The 23,275-nt window shown below is 42.9% G+C and overlaps 1 protein-coding gene across 2 annotated transcripts; it reads right to left on the minus strand.

Moving 5' to 3' along the window:
* Positions 1 to 313: 313 nt before the first annotated feature.
* Positions 314 to 23,186, minus strand: fam171a1 (family with sequence similarity 171 member A1). 2 transcript variants are annotated; one of them, XM_034612082.1, is made up of 10 exons: positions 22,899 to 23,186; positions 22,702 to 22,815; positions 14,509 to 14,736; positions 13,652 to 13,744; positions 10,489 to 10,647; positions 9,653 to 9,829; positions 5,605 to 5,721; positions 5,335 to 5,449; positions 4,484 to 4,601; positions 314 to 4,145 (listed from the first exon to the last, which is right to left on the minus strand). In XM_034612082.1, exons 1-10 carry the CDS (start codon positions 23,020 to 23,022, stop codon positions 2,562 to 2,564), a joined length of 2,829 nt encoding a protein of 942 aa, XP_034467973.1. In that variant the 5' UTR covers positions 23,023 to 23,186; the 3' UTR covers positions 314 to 2,561. The 2 variants fall into 2 exon arrangements, with proteins under 2 accessions (XP_034467973.1, XP_034467974.1); XM_034612083.1 differs by lacking the exons at positions 14,509 to 14,736; positions 22,702 to 22,815; positions 22,899 to 23,186 and adding an exon at positions 13,844 to 14,430.
* Between the last annotated feature and the right edge of the window lie 89 nt (positions 23,187 to 23,275).

The following is a 23,275-nucleotide window of genomic DNA, read 5'->3' on the forward strand; positions in this document are numbered from 1 at the left end:
CACCCCTCCATCTGCATAGAGGCGAGAAGATAATGAGTGAATGTTCATTTTGGGGTGAACTATCCCTTTAACAGTATAACCCCCACCCCTACCCATTACACACCGCCTGCATCGTTTGTTGTGGTTTGGTCTCCTTGTGGTCATTTTGTGCCTGTTTGTAAACATCCCATCATCACTTTGACATCGCTGTGGACGTCTCTCATCCTCACAGTCCCTTCGATTTATGTCGTTTTTTGTAACACGGTATTCGTCCTCAGCCTGAAGATGACCCCGACATATTTGTTTAAGTATAGAAACACAGACACACAGAGTCTTCCAGTTTGGCTGTTTATTCAGAATAATAGGCTTCAAATATAATGCAAGCAACCGATTTACACACTCAGGATTGCTGTCCTGCAACTCCACCCTTGGAGCGGAGGTTGCTGTGGGAGAGAAGAGTTCATTCACAACATCGACTCACGCAACATTTTGACCGGGTAGAGGAAAGGAAAGAACTATACACTCTCTGATTGCTATGACTATGATTCTTGAGTGGATGTCTGTTGATTATTTGTTAAGCACTCTCACGTGGACACGCATTCCGACAACACAAACTCACAGCCGGCAGCATCGGAGATGGACACTACCACCACACACATAAAACATTTACACAAACATTCACCCCCTCCAGGAACACAAAAATAAAGAAGATGCATCGAAATGACCTGCAGATTAGCTTCACGTACAGTCACACTTAGCTTTATGTATCTTGTGCTACGCTGAAAAAGAGAAATCGCTGCCTCGTTGATTGCTGTAGAGGATTTTTACTGTTGCAGCAGCTGGTAGACATTTTACTGAGATGTCTGCAGTGTAGCTTGTAGTGCGGAGGAAAGTTTTACTGCATGCTTTCTTTCACAAGAGGGAGAGAAAGGGAGGGCTGAGGTAGTGGAGGAAAGCTGAAGGCAAAAAAAGGTGAGAAATGAATAAGGTTGAATCAGGTTGTTCAAAAGGCACTTGGAACATCAGGAAATGGTAAGAATTAAGGTGAAATTAAGCGAAAAACAGTTTGGTTTCAGGTCAAAGGTACATACTAGTGTGTGTGTCTGTTTTTGTAACCAACAATAAGGCAGGTGAAGAAGAAAAGCCCTTAAAATATTTGAAGATTAAACAATAAAAGAGCCTATTTTTGGATAAAATACTTCATGTTGGCAAATAAAAATCATAGTGATTAAAATGACAAAAAAGGCATCTCAAGCAGACGTATAAAAGTGATGCATAGCCATCAGAGCAAACAAAAATATGCCAGTCAGTGGTTCACTAAATACAAAAACCCTTCATATTAATACACCTCACAATCACTCTGGGTAGAGCTACAGTTTCGTAGTGGTCTTAGATCCTCACCCACCGGCGTAGTGGTGTGTCACATTATCTGATTACGCTGTAGAAGCAGGATAGTGGTTTCATTTCTTCAGTCCAAAAACGTCATCCCCCTGTGGAGATCATGTAAACACCCGTACAGTTTTCTTTAACTAGATTCAATTCTAGCGACATATTCAAAACCATTCAAAGTACAGGATTTCAGGGCTGATCGTTGTGCAGGTGCATCCAACAGCAGCTGCTCGCACTAAACCCAGGAAAACATCATGACGAGTTCATTTCCAAACCAACTGTGAAAAGCTGCTCCACAATTCGAAAAAATCAGTCCGAATGATTTCTAAATATGGGCTATAATCTTGCTTTCAATGAGGGTAGTGTGTTCCCAGGTTTTACCAGTGGACTGAGGCCAATATGGCTCAAGAAAAAAAATAAAAGGTTCCTGTAGTCTTTGTGAGAACCACCCATCATTTGTTTCTACAGGTCATTTACACTCGCAAGGCTATTTATAAAAAAAAAAAAAAAGGCATATTTTGTTGTGCATAAAATATTCTCATTTCTTGCCATCAAAGTCTATTTGCCCTTCTCAGGTTGTGTGTACATCAAGCTTGAAAAGTGGACTGTCTATGTAGTGTGTGGCGAGAATGACAAAGTGGACAGTGGTCACTTCCTGAAGGGAAGATGGAAGTTCATGAAGGATCGGAGTCGCCCCCTTCAGGTCCAGAGGGCCAGTGCTGAAATATTCTCTCAGTGCTATTAAAAAGGACAAAGAGTTTCATTTTGAAAATGGTCATGTCCTTCACGTTGTAGTCTGGGCAGAGGGGGAGTCGTGGTCTAAGGATAGGTTCACTTCAAAAAAATGTTTTATGTGATATTCCTCACAGTTTGAAATTGTAAATAGAGCATGGCCCTAGTTTAAGTTTCAAGCAAATTAGTATTATTAGACTTTTGCCGTGTGTAATTAGTTTTTTTAAATGATGTGTAACTTTTAACCCATCTGTTTCCTATTGAGAATAATAAAGTACTGAATTTCAGAATCAGAAAGAACAAGGACTTTGGATTGTCATTGAAGATTATGATTTCTTCAGGGCCAGAATGGAAAGTATGAACAATTACATCATCCATAAAACAACTTTCAATGTGGGCGTGTGAGTTATTTAAAAACTTAAAAACATGTGAACCTATCCTTTAAGGGGCCATTCTGTGGATCATTTCAGGTTGAAGGACAGCAGGGGTCGCTCCTCTCTCTTCTGCCATGGACTCTTCTTCTCCTCCTCGCCATCCTCCTGCGGTACATCATCATCTGGAGATACTGACATCAGCGTGTGTTCAGACCGGAAAGTCACTCCCTCTGGTTTTGGCAGAGGAGGAGGAGGAGAAACAGGAGGAGAAGCAGGAGGAGAAGAAGGAGAAGAAGAGGAAAGTGATGGGGGTTGCTCTTGTATGTGTACCCCCTCTACTCCTTTCTCCTCCACATCCCCCTGACCCAGTTCTCCTGTTTGACCCTCTGCTTTGTCTGACAGAACAGGTCCTGTTTTGATGTCCTGAGGGCTGCAACTGGATGTCTCCTCCTCGCTGCCTCCTCGATCCAGATCATCCACATACACCAGCTGAGTGTAGGTCATGGCTGGTGTTGTGCTCTTCGACCTGTCTTTCTCAATCCTTCTTTCCTTCCGCACTACGTCTCTCCCCCTGCGCCCCGCTCTCGGCTCGTTCAGGTCCACGCCAGAGTCCAGACTGGCATCGTTGCCGTTGCCATGCCTCCTGCCTTGCTGACCTCCTGACACTGGCATGTTGTTTTGGCACCCCGCCCGCTGGAGGTCGATGTAGGAGTGGCGAATGTGAGCGTTGGAGCGTCCATCCAGTGAGACAAACCAGGCTCGTGGGTGAAGAAGAGGCTTTCCTCCTCTGAGCTCCATTAAAGTCTTTTCAGCCAACAAGGTGTCCTCACTGTTTATTTCCACTAGAGATGTTTCGCCTAGAGCTCCTGGAATAGACAGAGACTCAGTTAGGCCACGCCCCCCTCGGTCACCCTGCTTCCTGGGACCTGGCGAGCAGTCTGTGGAGGTTTGTCCAAGGGGCTGCTGGGAATGTGAGGCATTGAGCTCTGCCTGGATGGTCTCCAGGTCACTCTGTTGGTCAGTCTGCAACAAGAGGGCCTGACCGGATAGTGGGTGCTCCCCAGGAAGGCGCATGTAGTGTGCTGGGATCACCAGTGTGGGGCGCACCCTCGGGTATCCTTCTCCCCCACTCAGGAGGTCCACAGATCCACAGCAGAGCAGCTGACCTGGACGGGAGAGCAAAGGGGGGCTCGGGCGCTCCAGGTGGTCCACAGACCGGGACAGAAGGTAGTCAGGAGCCCTGCACTCAACTCCCTCCACTCTAATGGGGGAGTGGGGAGGAGAGGAAGGGGAGATACAATCAACAATCCCAATATTGCTCAGCAGGTTAGCTGACACCTGACCATGATGTGCTGACGAAAATGCATCGGAAATCGGGTTGCTGGACGAGCAGACGGAGGTGTATGATTGGCGGTAGCCCCGGTCTGTCCCGGATGAAAGTCCGGCCTTTAATTGGAACGTCTCCACAGACTGCCGGTAGTCTCTGCTGCGAGGCGTCAGGTTGCCAAGAGATGAGCCCTGGTGGCTGTTGCCGAGAGAAGAGCGGCTGTGTTTGCTGTGATGTATTAAGCTGTGCTGACGCTGATTGTCTTGATGCTCATATGAGAAAGGCTTCAGCATCGGTGTGGTCATGTCAGGCTCAGTTGCTGTAGAAACAAGCTCCAGCTGCACCTTAAAAAAACAGTAAGAAACTATTTAAATATTCACATAGAAAACATTATTTATTCAAATCAAGGAAAGTGTAATTTAATCACAGGAGAGGAACAGATAGACAGTTTTTGAAATATCCATAGGGGCTTCTTCTGCCAACCAAAGGCTTGAGAAAAAGCCAGAGTCAATACAGCCCCTCCCTGGAACCGGGTGGGATTTTGTCACTCTTCTTGACACACATGCGCCAACATAAGGAGTTTGAACCAAGCCATCCAGGTCTCTATTCTAAAGGTACGCCCTCCATTTGATATTTACATTACACATTAGTGAATGAACCGTTATCTGAATGTCAGACAGACCTCATTGCTGATGAGGTTGAGGTGGGACATGGAGGTGGCTTGGTCCCTCTTACTACTGTCCAGACCGGAGGACAACGTGAACGTGCGTCGAGACACTCGAGGCTTCAAGCAACGACGCCTGCACAACACAGAATAAGAGCAGAGGTTTATGAATAAATTAGAGGAATCAGCTTCTTCCATAAACAAACATTTTAACAATTAATTTTTAAAAAGAGCTTTTTTTTTTAATGGAACACAATCAGATGAAAACCTTCCTTGAGTGCTTATATTTGCAGAACAGCACAGTTACCAAACTAACTAAGTACCAGTCTGCTTTAAATGAGCTAAAATCTGCATTACACCATTTGTGCTGCAACCAGAACAAACAGCAGCATGACGTACTATGCACAACTTTGATTTCCATGGGAATCTTGATGAAGAATAGGTAATGTATAAAAAGGAATGAGCCTGAGAGTTTAAACCTTTTCATTATGTTAATGTTTGTTTTTGTATTTTGCAGAAACAAGAACAATTGATTCAAAACAAACCTAGCGCCTACATCTTAGTTTCAGTGACGTTATGTATGAGCAATGCTCTGGTCCCTGCTATAACAAGCGATACTATCACTAATGTGATGGCGGTTCCTGTGCAGTTGTTTAAGCACATTATCTACAACAATCATAGTATTAAGGCTGAAGTAAAACCTAAGTTCATTCAAATTTTCCAAATAACCAGTCAGAAGACCTGACTCATTATTGTTCAGTCTTGACACTTTCAAAATAGTAAATCTCCTTCATTTAGGGACAAATCTGATGAATCTCTGACATTCTTAAAGATGCAACATATTTCTGTAGAAAGGTTGTTTCGCAAACCTGCAGTAGTACAACAGAAGGCACAGCAGGCAAAGCAGAATGAGAGCCATGCCTCCCAGTATGGCCAGTAGAAACACAGTGTGGTATGTGCTGATATCCTTCGCAACCAATGGATCTGTAGGAAGGAGAATATGAAAGTGTCTGCAAGACTGTCTTCTCACAGTATACATCATTGTGAGCACATGCCAAGAGGTATGTTTGGTTTCATTTATGTTTTGTTTTTTTACAGTAACTACTTTAAATAAAATCTGTGTCAAAGTGGTTTATCACCTGAGTGCAGTGGCGACATGGCGGCCACCCAATATCCTAGCTGAGGAGCAATGTAGGTCAGACTGAGCTGGTTGCCCTCCTTCTGCACATGACCCCAACTGCTCTTTATCCAGGCGCCTGCAAACACACACAGACATGCACTATCAGAGCTTGAAATCAAATTCTCTACATTTATTCTGTGTCAGCACCAGGCTCACTGTGTGAAGACAACTGACATGACCTGCAGGAACATCCCGCCTGACTCTCAGTAACTCAATAAAGACAAAGCAGCTCTCCACTTTACTTCATTTATCTACGTAAACTAGTTACGTTTAAGGCCAAACTATTCAGTAATGTGACAGAGGTAAACTCAATTAACAGGGTCACTGCAGGGTTGGTTGAATCTAACACTTAAAAAACAAAAACACACTTACACCACCACACAGAATGACATTTAATACCATATTAAAATATATATATGTATATATATATATTAAAAACCAGTTTTATTATCAGACCTAACACAGTAGGATGGAAAAAAATTGTCACGGTGATTATGGCTAAAAATGATTATTATAATATCAAATTTTCTGTATCTGGTGCTGTTACTAAACCCTTTTAAGTTACTTGACAACCACTTTAGTGGCTACAGCCATGTTCACACCATGTTTCATCCATAACAACAACTACAACACATCCTGTTCCATGGCCCACTTCTTCCCAGCACATCATAACCCGAGCGCTCTTATACAGGCAGTTATTTGACCGACTGAATAAAATCCTGGCCCTTCCCCCTGACTCAGATCTCTAATGGGTTCTCTTACATCATGGCTCATCCCTCCACAAAATTCCAAAGAAATTCGCTTGAGAAGTTTTTGCCCAATTCTGCGAACTAACAAACATATAACAAAAACAATACTTCCTTTGTGGAGGTAACTAGTACGCATAATATCTGTAACTAAATACCCAGCTGAATATCATTCATTATAATTTAATTAACCAAATTAATGCTACATGAATCCAGTTAAGCATTTGAAAATAGATTAAATGATTAATCCATCTAATTTAATTAGGTTTTTCCTGAACTTGCCCATTGCAAGACTATGAGCTTCCTTCCATGCTACAGGTCTTGTGGTGGTGCTAACTGAACCACTCCCCATCTCCCACCACCACACCCATACACCAAAAAACCCACAATCCCACTTGTACTTTATAACTTCCCCCAACAGCCCATAATTTGGTTTTGCTGAAACTGAAGTTAATGCTTTTTGAGACACAATTTTAGACCCAACCTGGAGATGCCCTGATATGCATCTGAGAAACCGCTGATTCAAGCTCATGACTGTTAGAGAGGAGAGAGTGTTGTGGCAGTACCTTTCCACAGGGAGGCAGCGCTTTCTGTCAAATATCACTGGGAGCCAATGAACAGGAACACAATGGCAGCTCCAACCATGCCAGTGCCAAAAACCACAACAAAGCCAAAAGCACTGACTGATCGGTTCACAGTAAATCTGCACCAAGAGGAAGCATTCAGTTGTGTCTTTACCCTGCCCCTCCTCTTAAAGTCTCAGGGTTAGCACGGTGACAGCTACTTTGTTCCTATGTTTATTTGTAGTTGCACAAGAAGAAGTCAGGAGTCAGCATCAATCTTCAAGAGGGAGGAAACAAAACAAGAAGGAGAGGATATTCAAAGAAAGACAAATACGTAAGGAAAGGGAAGAGGGGGAAAAAACAAGGAAGCAAGAGTGGACAAATGGAAGGAGAGATAAGGGAAAAGGCAAAAGAAACAGAGGCAGGGAGAAACAAGAGAAGCTGTGTGACTCAGCATCGCAGGCCTGCACGCACATAGCCCAGCTCTGCCCAGAGTCACTCTGGTTCTGTCTTTTCCACGGGGGGGGGGGGGGGGGGGGGGCTGTCTCTGTGCGACTGACCTGTTTAATCATGACATTTAATGACTCTGTTCCCACGCTTCCATACAATACAGTGCTGACAGTCTGACAACTGCTCAGACACATTGCAAACATCTATAATGTCAATACAGTTTGCATATGACTTCTGCTTCAAGGCCATTCATGCAAAGTCAACACAGCTGACGATGGGACTTTTTACTTCAGCACTTGCATCATTCATAGATAGCAGTCGGCTCTTCCCTCATTTGCATCATCAGACTCCTCTCAGCATGAAGGTGTGTCTGTTTATGAATAACACATAAGAACTTGATCTGTCTAAATATGACATCATTCAGCCCAATGCTCACCTGATGTCTGAGAAGTTGTCAGTTATACAAGAGAAACTGGTTTTTGTGTGCGTGTGTGTGGTCCATGTGTGCACTTTGTAAACAAAACTGGCTTCTTTGTGAGGAAGCTTTTTATCAGCCTGAGGTTTTCCTCCAAAAGGGCACCAGACAGATATCAAAGTTCCTTCTTTGAGAGTGTTTTTTATCCTCAGTTTAACACATATCACACCCACACACAGTGAATAATCTCAAATCAGGAGTCAGGACTTTCTGTTGTGTAACTTATTTGGTGGGTTGCTAAGGAACATGAGATGTGGCCCGGAGAGGGGTCCAGAGATAGCTTCTGTTGTGGAAATACAAGTGTGTGTGTGTGTGTGTGTGTGTGTGTGTGTGTGTGTGTGTGTGTGTGTGTGTGTGTCTTCTTTCAGATTTTATCAAAGCCCTTTTTATAAGCTCTGAAAGTTCTTACGTTTAAACTAAGCCCTGGAATCCTTAAAAACCATCACAAGAGAAACCATGGTTGAGATTTTAAACAAACCATTGGCCCGATAAAGCTTTGCTTTCTTAGCAGGAATATTATAAGGGGGTATTTGGAGAGTTAGATGTTGGGGATTAAACATGTTTAAAGTGGAAGACATTTATGAGGCATGCAGGGGTATACTTCAGTCCACTCTGTTACAACTGTTCTCTGCCTCATTCAGCTCCCCCTTCAACTTGAAGACAACATATTTAGAATTGTTCCATGTAAAAAGGGATTTCCTTGTACAGTATATTTGTCAGATTGGTTATGATCAGAAAATAACTCAGTCAAGGTCTTGTGAAAATAGTGGATATTTCCTTCACAAGCTGGTAGTGACCACAACCAGAGCTAAAAGAAGATTGGACATTGGTCACGCAACTTACTGTATGTGTGTACTGTATGTTTGCTCCATATCTGCCACATTTAATTAAAACTTTTTAATAAGCAACTGCGTTACAACAAACTTGTCATTTAAACAGAAATGCTGACAACATATCAATAGTTCTGCACTAAATGTCCCCAAAAATGACTTACTGCAGGTTTAAAAAAAATATTTGATTGCCAAAATTGCGCCACATTTTACTTTTGAACTACAAGACGATTACACAACTAATCTTTTCCACTCTGGATCAAACAACGCGGCACTTTTTTGTTTCACCAGAAGAATTTTAATAGGCCCTGCACTCGTACAGCACGACTGTAAAGTGGAGAAACAGTAGATGGGGAAATGTAACACTAATGTACACAGAGCGTGAGGCTTTGTAGTGCAGACACATCTCACTGGACTGATGATCTAATCGCTGTCTTTCAGCTCAGCCTGTCCAATAGGAGCTGGGCGTGTCGTGGTGCAGGATGTCTGACAACACAGATTTAGGACTGTTGAAATAAAGCTCTGGGTCCTGAGAGGCTTGAAGGGGCTCTGCTATAAGACTACAAACTTGTATGCTCTCAAGATTAAACTGAGTTTGAGAAGATTAGGCATCCACGGTCCAATCTTGTGATGTGTAGCAGTACTCGTGTTTTAATTTGCAGATTAATGTGGTGCCGTATTTTGGTCATTTGTTTCCTGTGACCTTATGAATAAATTTATTCACTGTGTTAATGTTCTCGTGGTTCGAGTTAATGCTCCTATTTTTTCCAATTTTTACAAATCATTTACCCATGGAAAGCAGGCCTCATTACTGTAGTTAATAATTTACTGCATTGCACGCTCACAACAGTTCACTTTGTTCTTCATAAAGAGTGATACAAACACATATGTACAGTACATATATACAGTCAGAAGAAGCTTTGGTGTTTGTGTCAGTACATACCCAAGCGCGGGTCAAATCTCCAAGCAGGGATGTGATCATTTTCCTTCAGGCCGCTGTCAGCCGGCAGGGGCACAGACACCGTGATTGGCTCGGTCACCTGCAGCTCCACACCATCACTGGCCAGTAGATGAACAGAGATGGCTGCCACGGGAGTCAACTCAAACTTCTTCTCAGCTCCTGTGAGTGAAGCAGGGAGAGTGTAAGAGGGAGAAACATGTACCAAAAAGGAGCCAGAGTAGGAGTAAGGTGCATAGGAGGGGGAGCAGGGAAAAGGAGGGGGAGCAGGGAAACGAAGTGGGCAGCGGGGGGCGGGGAGCGGGGAGCAACATAAAACAGCTTAGATAAAGGAGAGTTGTCAGGGGAAAGACAGACAGGAAAGAAAACAAAGGACAGACAGGATAGAAGGAAATGTGCTGGTGAGTGAAAAAAGAGAGTGACCAAGGTTGGAAAGTGTCACAAAGCACAAGTATGTCGGTGCTGCCTGGAGGGAGATGAGAGAAGACGCACGCTGTGGGGAGGGGGAGCTTTTGAGGAGGTATTCAAGCTGAAGGACACACAAAAATCATACGACACACATACAAAGACGCACCCAAACAGGATGCCTGAAAGCGTGCAGACATGGGTGTTGTGTTATAACAGAGAGCACACACAGGGGTTATTGTGTTTCAGGAGGTCAGAAATAGAGGCCTCTCCAGGGTAGCGTCTCTCTGATGTACCTCTGCTTCTACTCTTCACTCCGCATCCCCTCCCAGTAGTCTTCTCCCCACTGTCAACAACGCCCGACTAATGTGGAGTCTTAAAACTGCTTTGTGCTGTTTTGCCAGTTGCAGCCTCACCTGTGCCGTTGCCGCCGAGGACCTGCAGGTGAGGGAAGTGCTGGATGTGTGAAGGGGAGCTGGCCACGGTGAGCAGAGCGGTCAGGTTGGCATAGGAAGTGTTGGCAGGAAGACTCAGAGCTCTGCGCTGGAAGTGAACGTTGGGCTGACGTCTAAAACCTGTGGAGTAACAGAAATGCACAGATATCAGAAAACCATTGACATCAATAATTTATAGTGTTGTTTCATTTTTTTTTTTTTTAAACATAAAACAAAGTAGTCGAAAAACATTAGTCGAAAACAAACAGGGAGCATGGCAATTCATTGTTTTGCATCTTAGACCAAAACTCCCAAGACATGATCTTTTTTTCCTTCAATTTGTCTTTCAATGTTTGACATAGCTCTGCTGACCTAGGAAGACCACAGTTTTATATTTTCCTGTCATCTCTTCTAAGCGCTCTCTAATGTAGGCATAAAATTCCCTCTAAAAATATGTCCATCCATCCATCATCTTCCGCTTATCTGGGCCCGGATCATGGATGTAGCTGGCCAAATAGGGTATCCCAGAAATCCCTCTCCCTTGGTTGGGCGTGCCCGGTAAACCTCCGAAGGAAGGCGCCCAGGAGGCATCCTGACTAGAGGCCTGAACCACCTCAACCGTCCCCTTTCCCTCTGAGATCCCCCCAGATGTCTGAACTCCTCACCCAGAGCCCAGCCGACGGAGAACACTAATTTCGGCCGCTTGTATTCGCAACCTTTTCAAACCTATGTGATGGTATGAAAATAAATATATATACTAAACAGATGTTCTTTGGATTGTAAATAACTAACAATAGTTACTTCTCTAAACTGATTGGTGTGCAAGATATTCAAGAATGATTTATCACTTTTCTTGCTGGCTATTCTAGTCCACTCAGTGTTTTATTTTACAATATACAGTCACCCTTTCACACACACAATCATACAGGGCTTCTATATATAGAACTCTATCACACACCATTCACACTCTGCCAGCACTGCCGTCCATTTCTTGCCCGAGGACGTTCCTCCTGAGCTACAGCCGCTGCAAACTTAACGTTCTATTTCAGTTTCCCTGTTAAATTTAATGGAGAAATCTGAACTCAAATTCCCAAACTTCCCATAAACAGTAAACACATTACACAGCAATTTTCTACTCCTCGTCTTTGCCAAATGTGTTTTCATAAATTTACTACCAAATCAGGCTTAATGGACGTTACTCTGGATCAATGCAGTAAATATAATGTGTTGTTCTCTCAGCCACTGTGATGCCTCTTTTTTGATATTTTGCCAAGCCATTAAATGTTTCTTTTTCATTTTTCTACATCCCTGCATGAGACCAGTCTCTGTTCGACATTAACAAATTATGGATGAAGAGCAATAAACAGTCAAATCTGCATGTAGCTGGACTCAGCAAGGTGATGTCATTGTGGTCCGACTGTGCCGAGCACACATTCCTGAGCAGTGAGACACAGATCCAGCTGTATATGAATGTTCGCAGTGCTTGTGTTTCTAGTTCAAACTCTACATGAAGTCTGGCTCTGCACAACGACCGGATCTGTTAACTTTGATGTTTGTTCTTGTTCATCAAATTCAGGTGTAATTTTCCCTCTGTGGTTGTGTTGGTGAAAGAAAATCACCAAGTTTCTGTTCTTTGTGTGATCGCTTCCTCAACTCCTCTCTGGTTCTTTCCCTCCACTTTTCTTTCACCTCATCTGTTCCTCCTTCTGTTGGACACTGTGCAGCCCATCCCCCTTTCTCCCTTATTCTCTCCAACTACTCCACCCACAACCTCACTTCCCAGCACATACTGTATCATCCTCCTCCTCCCATTCGGCCCCCCTCTTTTATTCTCTCTCCTCGTGCCACACGCCAAGTTTATGACCCCCCTGGGTGCCTAACTTCACAGCATCATGACAAACAGTGTGTCGAACAGAGAGCCCACATAATGCTCCGCTCAGGCATTTACTGTAGGCAAGAGATTTTACGTGTTAATGGCGTCTGTGTATTTATGTGTTGTGTCCGATGTTTCTTTGTAAGACAACACAGCTGACGTGTTAAATTACTCCCGAGACACACAAAAGACCGAGCAGACGAAACGACCAAATTGATTTTGCCTGAGTGAGAAAGCCTTATCTAATATAATTACCTTAACAAAGAGACTGACTAACAAAGACAGACTCTTAATGTATATTTGTATGTGTGTGTGTGGGTGTTTGGATGGAGGAGGGTGGATTTTTCAGAATCTAATCTATGAGATCTCACTTAACAATAGGCTTTTTAATATAGAGTTCAATTATCTCAACTTTTTATTAAAAACCAGTATATAAATATATCAGTATTCATTCTGATTGTTGGGCAGGGTGAATGGGTGAAAATCAGATTTTCAAAAGACTAAGAGTCTAAAGTCATATTAAAATGCAGATGTTAGCCAGGTTAAATGTTTGCCATTTTAGTATATCTGATCATAAGCTGCCTTCAGACATGCAGTGAAAAAGAGGTGCCATACACGTGGATGTCGACGAAGACGTCAACTTGGACAGACAAGATTCGAGAGCTCTTGGCGATAAGATCCGACGCCGGTGTCTATGTGCTGTGAATAAAAGACGTTCACCTGCATGAAGTCAAACCCCAGGAAATTTGGATCTAGACCTTTTCCAGTTTGCCTTGCACATATGAGGAAAGCTGCAGGAGATTGTACTCATGTCAATATGCTGTACATTTGATTATCGTAGCTCAATGTATACGTCATGTTCTGCCTCCAACAGGCTCTACCCAGATGCTACTTATCGCCTGTTGCTGTTTTTGTGAACGCATATGACCCGGACAAATTCCTGCTACGTTCATTACATTACATTATATTATATTTCATTTAGCTGACGCTTTTATCCAAAGCGACTTACAATAAGTGCATTCAACCATGAGGGTACAAACCCAGAACAACAAGAATCAAGAAAGTAAAATTGTTCTTCCTCATACGTGAAAGGCAAATCCAGAAAATGACCTAAGTTTCCAGACATTTTCTGGAGTTTATGTCTGGAAACAGCTTTAAAATAGCATGTTGACATGACAGTGAATAGGAAAGTAGTCCAAAACACACACACACACACACGCACACGCACGCACATTGTGGCTAGTTGGTATCTCCAGTAAACGCTGTATTTACCTTGTAGGCTTGACACAATCTCCACCACATCTTCATACACCATCAGAGTAGCAGCTCTTTCTGGGAGCAGGTCCAGGCTGATGGAGGAAAACACTGGAACACAAACAGAACCACACACTTAACACACATGTACACACTGCATCAACTGACCACAAACATTCACAATCAGATAAGAAACAATTTGCTATCTACCGGGCCACTTCAGAGAGAGAGAGATCACTATCCGACATAACAAGTCATTAAACCATCTTTATGCATTTTTAATAGTCCAGCTTTCATCCTGTCTGCTGTGCGGGACACAAGTCTGACCCAGCAAACTGCATTTCTTTCCTCTCCCTTCCTTCCTTTCACTCCTCCATTGTTCAGAGCTGGTAAGCGTGATAATCCAATTGGCCGCCGTTCCGTTGGCTTATGATAACCACCCTACTTGAGTGCCCCCACCGACTGCAACATACACACACACTCCCAGACACACAGACACACTGTACGCTAGCCTCGTGGGAGGTACTTTGTATATGAGAGTGTGTGTTCCTGAAAAGGAGGCTTAAGCATCCCCCTTGCTGGGTTTTGGCATCTATTGTAATAAATTAGTAATGGAGCAGACCACTTATCATTAGATCCAACACCTGGCACAAAGTCACACAATTTTTATTTCACTTTCATACACACACACATATACACTCACACAGAGAGGACAGAACACATGGAAATCAATAACGTGCAAGCCAGCAGGTCCATTCTAAATGTGGGTATTTCATAACATCCCGTCTGTGTCTGTCCTAAAATATCCATCAATCCCTCTCTCACTCACAAACATAGAAACACATTAACACACAGACACACACCCACAGACCTACCAGGTAATCTAGAGGGAGTCCAGGGCACAGAGTTTGGCACATATCCCTGTTTAGTTGCAGTGACGACCAGTGGTGTCCCAAGGCGGTAGGGGAAGCGCAGGTAGGTGTTGCCATCAGCTGATGAGGTTTCCGTGGTTACAGACGTGTGGTTGGCGAAGAGCTGAATAGCGGCTCCTCCCAGGGGCTGGTGAGTGCTGGCATCGCTCAGGTGAACCTTCAGAGTCACCTCTGTGAACAAACAGAGCGTTTACTGAGCCACGTATACAGAATCAGTTTGTGCTGGCGAGGAGAGGGAAAAACACTGCAGATAAATTCAGAGCCACCATGACAGGCAGTGATGTTTAGACATAAAACACAGCGGTGTTATAATTACAGCCATCTATTTCACTGGGTTCTGTTTTGGTGCCAGGCCCTTTGCCTCTAAATCCACAGATATGACATTCCGAATCCCGGCCAATCACAAATAGACGGCCATCTGACCATTTCCTGGACTCTTGCCCATGGCACTTCCCCTCTAAAACAATGGACCATTTCCCTCTGTCAAAGAAGCCTTGGACCAGAGAGGAAAAACAACTGTACATCAGGACACCTCCTCTAATGGAGATGAGGAAAATAAAATCTTACACAGACTGCCTGTTGATTGAAGAACGGCTCACAGAGGAGCTGTGGACTACGTTCATTCCATGTTACTCAAAAGGGTCTAATAAACAAAAAGTGACTGTACAAATTGTTTGTTAGATGTGCAACAAATGCAGTGTTATGCTATGATTTAAACAGAAAGAATCAAATACTAACTATGACTATAAATGTATATTTATAAGTCAATCAAGAGGGAATTAACCTGTAACTGTTTGGATCATAAGTTGGTTGGGTTATTTTACAAGAGTGAGGATTTGCTGCTTTCTTTGTTATGTGACAGTAAACTGGTAAAATATACTAGTAAAAATATATTTGGGCCATTTAAACAGTTTTCTAACATTTTAGACAAAACACAAAAATAATTGCTAGTTCTAGCCAAAGTTAGAGAACGTAACATGTCATCAACTCATATCTTCCAATTGCACAACTCTCCCGCTTTTATCTGTTTCCACGCAGACCTACAGAGAAGCTATGGGGCTAAACAATACATGTTTAGCGAAAGATAAAGTTGTGTAGGTCCATTATGAAATAGGACACATTAGGTAATTAATAGAAAACACTGCTGCATATTTTTGTGGAATTTCAAAAAAAGAATTCAAGGTGTTTATTTAAAGCCAGGGTCAGCAAAAATGTTGACCTTCATTCTGCTTCTGTTGATCTTCACCTGGGAATTTAAAAACGGCACTTGGAATTCCTCTCACCTTTTCTTAAGAGACAGAAGAACCACAAAAAGATGTATCAACAGAGCCAGACTTTACACCGGTCACAGAATATGGTTCAATACAATAGCTGCAGCCAAGGAAAAGAAGGCTGACATGCTGTTTTTAGATAAAATGTTTACACTACTTTGTGTATTCTGCATAATTACATGTCATAGTCTGATTTGTTTGTTTGTTTACGTGGGGTGTCGAAGGAGTCAATCTGGGAGAATTTGGTCCTAAATTTCAGACACTATTAGGGATTTCAGGTACGTTGTCTTTAATCACTATAACTCTAAATCAACTGTCATCCATCCAAATATTTCACTACATTTCTCTCAGAATAGCTTTTGTTTGAGACTGCCTAACATTGCAGTGCCAAACAATGCATCTACTAACCACCCTGCGAAGCTAAAAGCAGTTTTGTAAAGAAACTGGCAGCTCACTGGCGCTGCCGATGCTCATCACAAGCTCAAAAACAAACAAGCCATCTATTTCAGCTTCATATCCCAAAGGTATGATAAAAAACAAACTTGGTACAAAAACATTATTATTCAAGAACAACTAAGACCCATGCCGTTTCTGTTCTTGGACACATGACATTTGTGGGCCCCGCTTATGATTGACTGCCGACTGACCCATGGTGACCTTTCAATTAAGGCTGAAAGAGTAGTCACCTCCATCTCCCTTGACCTAAACATACCCACCTCCCCCATACTCACTGAATTTGGTTGTACCTCTTTCTTGTAACCCCACCCTCCGTGACACACGCGCTAACACATACATACCGCCGGCAAGGCTAATCCCCTTCCCCCCACTCAGAGATCCTGCGGTAAGCGAGGAACCACTCTGACAATATCTGGTAAGAGTTCAGCCCGAGTGCAGGCTCCACCTAAAAAACTGAGCGGTGCACAAAATGATACCTTTGCCTGGCAGGAAGTTATGTTGTGTTTTGTAGGCAGTGAGGTTTGGCGAAGCGACGTGTCGGCCGCAAACGAAACACATCATTACCCTAAAAGGTCTGGTGTAAAGATGCACTCTGACCCTTCACTTCATTCCTCCTCTTTATTACTGTCATAGCAGAGAAAACTAAAGCTGGATTTCCCCCTTGACAGAAACTCCCCACTGCATTAGGATCTGGTGTGTGTGCGCGCTGCAGAGACCCTGACCTCACTTCCTGTCCCACTCCCACTGATATGTTCTTAGGGGTACCAGCTGTGCTCACTTTAGAAGAACTCCCCTGGGAGACTCCAGACATGCACACTCAAATGCAACAGTCCCCTCCCAGTCCTCATCCAATAAATCAGTACTGTGGTGACATCATTGTTAAACAAGCTCAGAGTCTTCTCTGTGCTCCGACACACTGGAGAGAAGATGGTTGGCCTGAATAACGATGAAAGACTTCGATTCTGCAGCTAAACCAGTAACTCCATAGCTGCTTCTCACTATTTTTACCCTTATCTGTGTGAGTACAAGTACCATATGGAGGATAAAGGCATCAAAGAGAGTTCAGCCTGACCGACGCTGCAATCGCAGACCAATTATCTCGGACAACAGCAGTCAAAGCAGCAGGGTGGTTGTGTGTTTGTATGAGAGTAGGAATACACAAGAGGAGGAAGCAGTGAGGAAAAAGAACCGGTGTGTGTATGTTCTTCAGCCCCACTACAGCTTGAATTAATTCATAGTCAGTGTATAAATCAGAAGTTAGACGGAGAAGAAGCATTTCTGCCCTCGTGAAAGTGAGCTGTGATAAACTGGAAATGCATGGAATGGCCGGCCTCCACTGGGTGTGTGAAGGGCTTTGGTGTTCTTCCAAACAGGGGGGGGGGAGACAGATGCTTTCTGCACACAAGGCTAAGTGGAAAGCTTGCTTGTACACAACACTGAGCATCAAAGGTGTAGTTCCACTTGTGCTCGCTGCTCATTAAAATCAGTCACACGTTGATGGAGGTGAAAGTGATGCCAGTGAAAAAACTAAAGGTTCATATAATGAAATTAATCAAACACAGTTTACAAGCTGTAGAAGAAGAAGAAAAGGTGTTTTTATGTTTGCTAGAAGATTTAAATTATACCATCATATGATAGCGATATTATGTTATATGTGATAGCTCATACACGTACACAGAAGGAGAATTTGTGAACCAGGGAGAGTTTCTATCATCAGAGAAAGTAGAACTGTTCCAAGAGGTCAGCTTGTCTCAGAGGAGATTACTAATGTGGCACAAGAAACTGAAACAACACTAAAGGACACAGCTTAAAATTGCAGTTTTTATGTAAAGTACGCAATATCGTTATGGACAATGAGGGAACTCCATTGCTCAGCCGGCCAAACAGGGGTGCAACTCCATCACTCGGCCACTAGCATTTGCATTTCAGGGGCTGACCTCGCTGTTGCAGTCCAGCCAAATAGTAGCAGGTTTTAGCTCTGAATTACACAGATGTGTCCAAGAACAGCCTGTGCAATTTGGAGCTGATAATAAGGGAAACAGAGAACCTATCAGTTGCTACAGTTATTGAGTATCTTCTATTTAAAGAGTTTTTAAGAGGTTGGGAAAGTGAAAATATGAAATAAACTGAAAGTGATATTCTTCTGAGTTTCTGAGAAAGACTAACAACTATTTCAAGTCCTAACTTCAAGTCTTCTTCACTTTGAACAGCCCTACATTAGAAATCTGCTTCGTATTATGTAAATGCTTTTTTACTAGCTTTCACATTTAAGCAGCATATTGGTTTAATTAACTGCTTTCATTTTTAATTGGATTGGAAATTCCTTTGTTTTAAATTTAAAACTGATGATAAACAAAAAACAAAACACTGAATGCTATTAAATTTCCTTGATTCAGCAGTTACTCCAAGATTTGATAATTAGAAATACATTGCATGCGCCGTCGTGGAGAATATCCCAGTGATCTACAACTCAGTACCAGTTAAGTTTTAGGAAATTGTGATGAAGGTTCAGAGTAAAATTATCTGGAAAAACACAGGACTTGTAAAAGGAAACATTACCAAAGAAGAGTGTGACAGCAAAAGAGGCAATTTCACCATCTGAGGCCGAAACACATGGTCGAGCACGAGAGGAGCCAGAAACCATGTGACAAAGAAACAGACACACTGCGCTGGGGGAGTCTGGAATAAAATAACACTAGAGAGTTGTTTGAGTAATGAAGTAAATCAATTACGAAACGATTCACTAAGTATTTTCTGTATTTTACCATCTCACATAAGATTAGATCCGCTAGCTGGTATCGGACTATCACAGATATATTGACATATGTTGTCCAACACAAACCTTACAATGCAGAAGAATATGCTTGGGGTCATTTAGAAATAGCATCCTCGTATAGTTTATCTTGCAGCACACGCTCAGACCCCACTGTTTACAATACTGTCAGCACTGTCTGCAGCACATGGAGCAGAGTACACATCACAGAGCAGACAGTGGTGCAGAGTCAAGCAATGTCTTCACAGTTAATTGCTGCCTTGTTTGTGAAACACATTATTGGAAAGTTAATGACAAGCCCATTATTTCCCTTATCTAAAATTATTTATAAACACAGCATGTAAAGTACAATTGGTATAAGCTTTGGCCCTAAGATTGAAGAATGGGTCGGGCACTAAAGACAACATGATCCATCCCTGCTGTCGAGCAAACAATCAATTCATCATTTTGAGCACCACAAAAACAAAGCAATCCAGTTCAGCGTTCATCATTACGAGAACTACAATCACGCATGCCTTTTAAACCTAAGGCGCCAACAGTCTGTTGTTTATGCTTCTGGATTTAATAACTCGTTCAGCCGCAGCAGAAGAAAAACACAATGACTGGAGCCATTTGTTTACCATTCAGATGACTATCAAACGTCTGATTTTCAACGTGACGATCTGACAAATAAAAATAGATGTGAATAGACATAGTATGAATCACCAGCAGGAATAAGGGACGGGACTCCTGAACGTGTCACAGCAAGAAACAGGTGCAAAGGCAAAATAAGGCAAAAATAAAAGAAGACACACAACTGTCTGTTAAAGCGCTGCCAATCACAAACAATATCAATAGCTATCAATAGGCGTCTGGCCTGCTATTTTCTCTCACCTGGATTAAAAGCAAGATTAGATAGCAGTGGTCAATTCCATTAACTCAGCAGGGGAGTCGGCAATTAGGTTACATCACCAGGCTTAAGAGCAAATGGACGCTCTCCATCTTACCTCAGTTAACTCCAGTCTATATACCGCTCTATTTAACATTAGTGGTTCTGCTCTTCGGCTAAGGAGCAAGTTGACACGGCCCCTAAACTCAGTGCCTTCTCGTGACCTGGTGGATCCTCGTCAAAGCGGGCTGCCGTTGGCCCTTACACCAGCATCTCATGATTAAAATTAAGCCAGGCTAGCTGATGACAATATGATTTGATTGGTCTGCTTCCCGGCAGCCCTTGCACAGCTTCAGCAAATGTTTGCCTGTTGGAGAGGCAACGCCATGCCTATTATGGGCAGCAGTAATGTGAGTGAGATCTATATCTGCGGGTAGATTGTCTGTCTGGCTCCAGTCATCCATACAGTCTGCTGGACAGACCAGGAGAAATCCTCGGTATCGACCCGAACACCCCCCCCCTTCTCTTGGGAACAAGTGAAGGTCACTCTGGGGCAAACCAGGGGAGCTGAGAGAAAGAAATGGAAAACAGGGAGCAGGCAGAGGCCGGGACGGACTTCAAAACATTGCAATCTCATGGATTCTCCAGAAATTATATCTTGTTTTGTTTTTTCAACATTACACAGAGGTTCTAGTGTATTTAGCTGATTATCATGCCTGTTGACAAGCCTCCAGACATTAACTATTTCAAAAAGTCATGAACTTCTTATAAAATATAAAACTAAGTAAGGGTCTAAGTAGCCACGTTAATTTTAGAGACAATAGGTGCTCATTGTTGTATTTTCCAACTATTTTCCAATTTACAGAGACAGTTACTCCGTGTTTACATTCATACTCCCACTGTAAACACAGTTGCGGCGCGAGGACAAAATGTGGGTTGGCCAAAAATGGCGAAGACAGACGGCCGAGTATGAGAGCTTGTGACAGAGATAAAAGTGATGGATAAAACAGATGTGGTTCCACTTCAGCAGCTCCTCTCGACAGAGTCGTCTTTGAAGCGATTGACTGAAGGAGATTCCTGCAGATTATCCTGATTCGCGGTGGCTATGAAACGCTGCATGTGTCTGCTGCTGCGGTGACGGGATACCCTCTGAAAACAGATCCGCTCAGATCTTCAAAAAGTCGGTGTGCAGACCTCACCGAGGGGAAGAGAATATGTTCACTTATCACATCTCTGTTTTCATCACAACGCCCTTGTCATCTTACTTTATTTCTAACTTAAGTTGTGACTATGTTTCGTGCATTTTATGGTTGCAACTTATTTTTTAGAAGCAATTACTCGGCAGATTATTTGTCACTCAAATTCTATATGGTATATAAAACATCAGGAACCCAAATCAACACCAAAACGTAAGAATATTCAGATGAGGATCAGTAGATAATTACATTAGCAACTGATTTTTATAATCAATTAATTTCTGAATTCATTTGTGATGCACAAATCCCCAAACATTGCCTCTTTGAAACTGCTTTAAGACGGTTTAAACTATGTAAAGATATCAGATGTCTGGAAGATTATGGCAAGCATTTGTAACTATATGATGACTTTTTATAAATCAGATGATCAATACCCCTAATTAAAGACGGAAAATAATAATTTGCTGCTACTCTACAAATTTATAATTCTCACAAATGTTAATAAGATAGAAATTGTATGAGTCATTAAATGTCCCATTATTGCTTCTTCTCAGTTTAAAGTCTCAGTTTGCTCCAGAGAGAAGGTTGAGGTTTTCAGCTCTTCTTTAATTAAGAACACATTTTTTTCAAATCTGAGGTAGATCAAATGATGTGTTATACCTCCTCACTGTGCACAACGTATAAGCAATATATCAACATATATTGGACTTTTGTTTTATTGCTATTGAAACAACCTACCTGAGGAGAAAAGGTTCACAGAGACAGTGACTTCTTTTAAATCCACTTCTTAAAACCCCTTTTTAAAAAGTTGCTTTCATGTGATGTTGTGTTTTTATCATTTGCTTTTCGCCTTCTCATTTTACGTGGTCCCATTTATTTTTATTGTCATATTACTGCTTTTATGTGTTCAAGTTTTCCTATGACACAGCTCCATATTTATTCATTTGATTTGAACACCACCTAAACGTGGTTGTCTGGCCTCCTTGTCACATTGCATCCCGCTGACTGTTATTTCTCTCATCTTTACTTTTCTGGCTCTGCTGTCAAAAGAAGTGCCATATAAACTAATTTTATTATTATTATTATTATTAAAACCACCTGGAGTCCAACATGCATCAGGCCAACATGTTAAGCAGTGCAAGCTTTGCAGACTAGATGAAGTGTATATGTCCTGTAGATGTTGACCAGTGATGCTTGTTGGATAGAAAGAGAGAGAAAGTGTGTTTACTGAAACATAACAGCTCAAAAAGAAGACAAATCACAGCAGCTGCTCCTCGACAACAGGATGTCCTCTCTCACTAACAACACATTTAACTACAGTAACTAAACCAACAGCACACATTGGTTTTAAATCGTGTCCAGGAGGATGAATACAGATTTTAATACAAACCCCTGAGAGGTGGTGAAGTTCTCCTGCTCCCTCTGTGTGTGTGTGTGTGTGGGGCTAACTCGCTAACGCTAAGCTAAGTTCAGGTCACATCAGCATCCCAGGAGCTAGCGGCACCATTAGCCGCCGCTAACAGCAGCCAACCAGCTCCTTTTCCCGGCCAACGTGTGAAAACGCACTTTTACCTTCGGTGGCCGAGTCCTCCGGTAGCGTTTTGGCGGCGGCTTCGGAGGCGAGGTATCCCAAAAGGCAGAGAACTACCGCGGCTCCGGCGCTGCTCCGGTCCGCAGCCCGCATCGCTGCAGATGTGTGTGAACGCAGGTTAAATGAAAAAAAAAACTAAGTAGAAACCAAATCTTCGGCTTTTTCCAAACTCACTGACCGGACACATGGGCGCACACACGGTTAATTCCACAAAGGAGGTCCCGCCCCATGTCCGGCAGCCGCAGCGTTCCTGGGTGTTTCACGCCGGGGAAGAGCGCAGTGTGCTCGGTGCTGTCGTGCATCACCAGCCCTTTGGCCGCTCGGTGGATTTTGTCATCGACTGTCCAGAGTCATGGAGGAGGACGGCCCCGCTCCTCTGAGCCTCAGGCCCCAGAAACAGCACCGACAGGCGGCTTCCTCCACACGCAGCACCGCTGACATCCGCGGACCCTCAGCGCCACCTGCCGGCCAGAGGAAAGTTTCTTTCAGCTTCTAATTTATTGAGTCAACAGACAAGCAAGGAGCCCATAAACTTGATGATTATTTTATATAATA

Source organism: Hippoglossus hippoglossus, chromosome 16 (assembly GCF_009819705.1).
Source record: "Hippoglossus hippoglossus isolate fHipHip1 chromosome 16, fHipHip1.pri, whole genome shotgun sequence".
In the NCBI taxonomy this organism is placed as follows: Eukaryota; Metazoa; Chordata; class Actinopteri; order Pleuronectiformes; family Pleuronectidae; genus Hippoglossus; species Hippoglossus hippoglossus.

Coding starts and splice junctions, on each gene's coding strand:
- fam171a1 (XM_034612082.1), bottom strand. CDS start 23,022: ATGCACGACAGCACCGAGCACACTGCGCTCTTCCCCGGCGTGAAACAC. Junction 10,648..13,651: donor GATTGTGTCAAGCCTACAAG/GTAAATACAGCG, acceptor GTTACTCCACAG/GTTTTAGACGTCAGCCCAAC. Junction 9,830..10,488: donor CCTCGGCGGCAACGGCACAG/GTGAGGCTGCAA, acceptor CTTCACTCACAG/GAGCTGAGAAGAAGTTTGAG.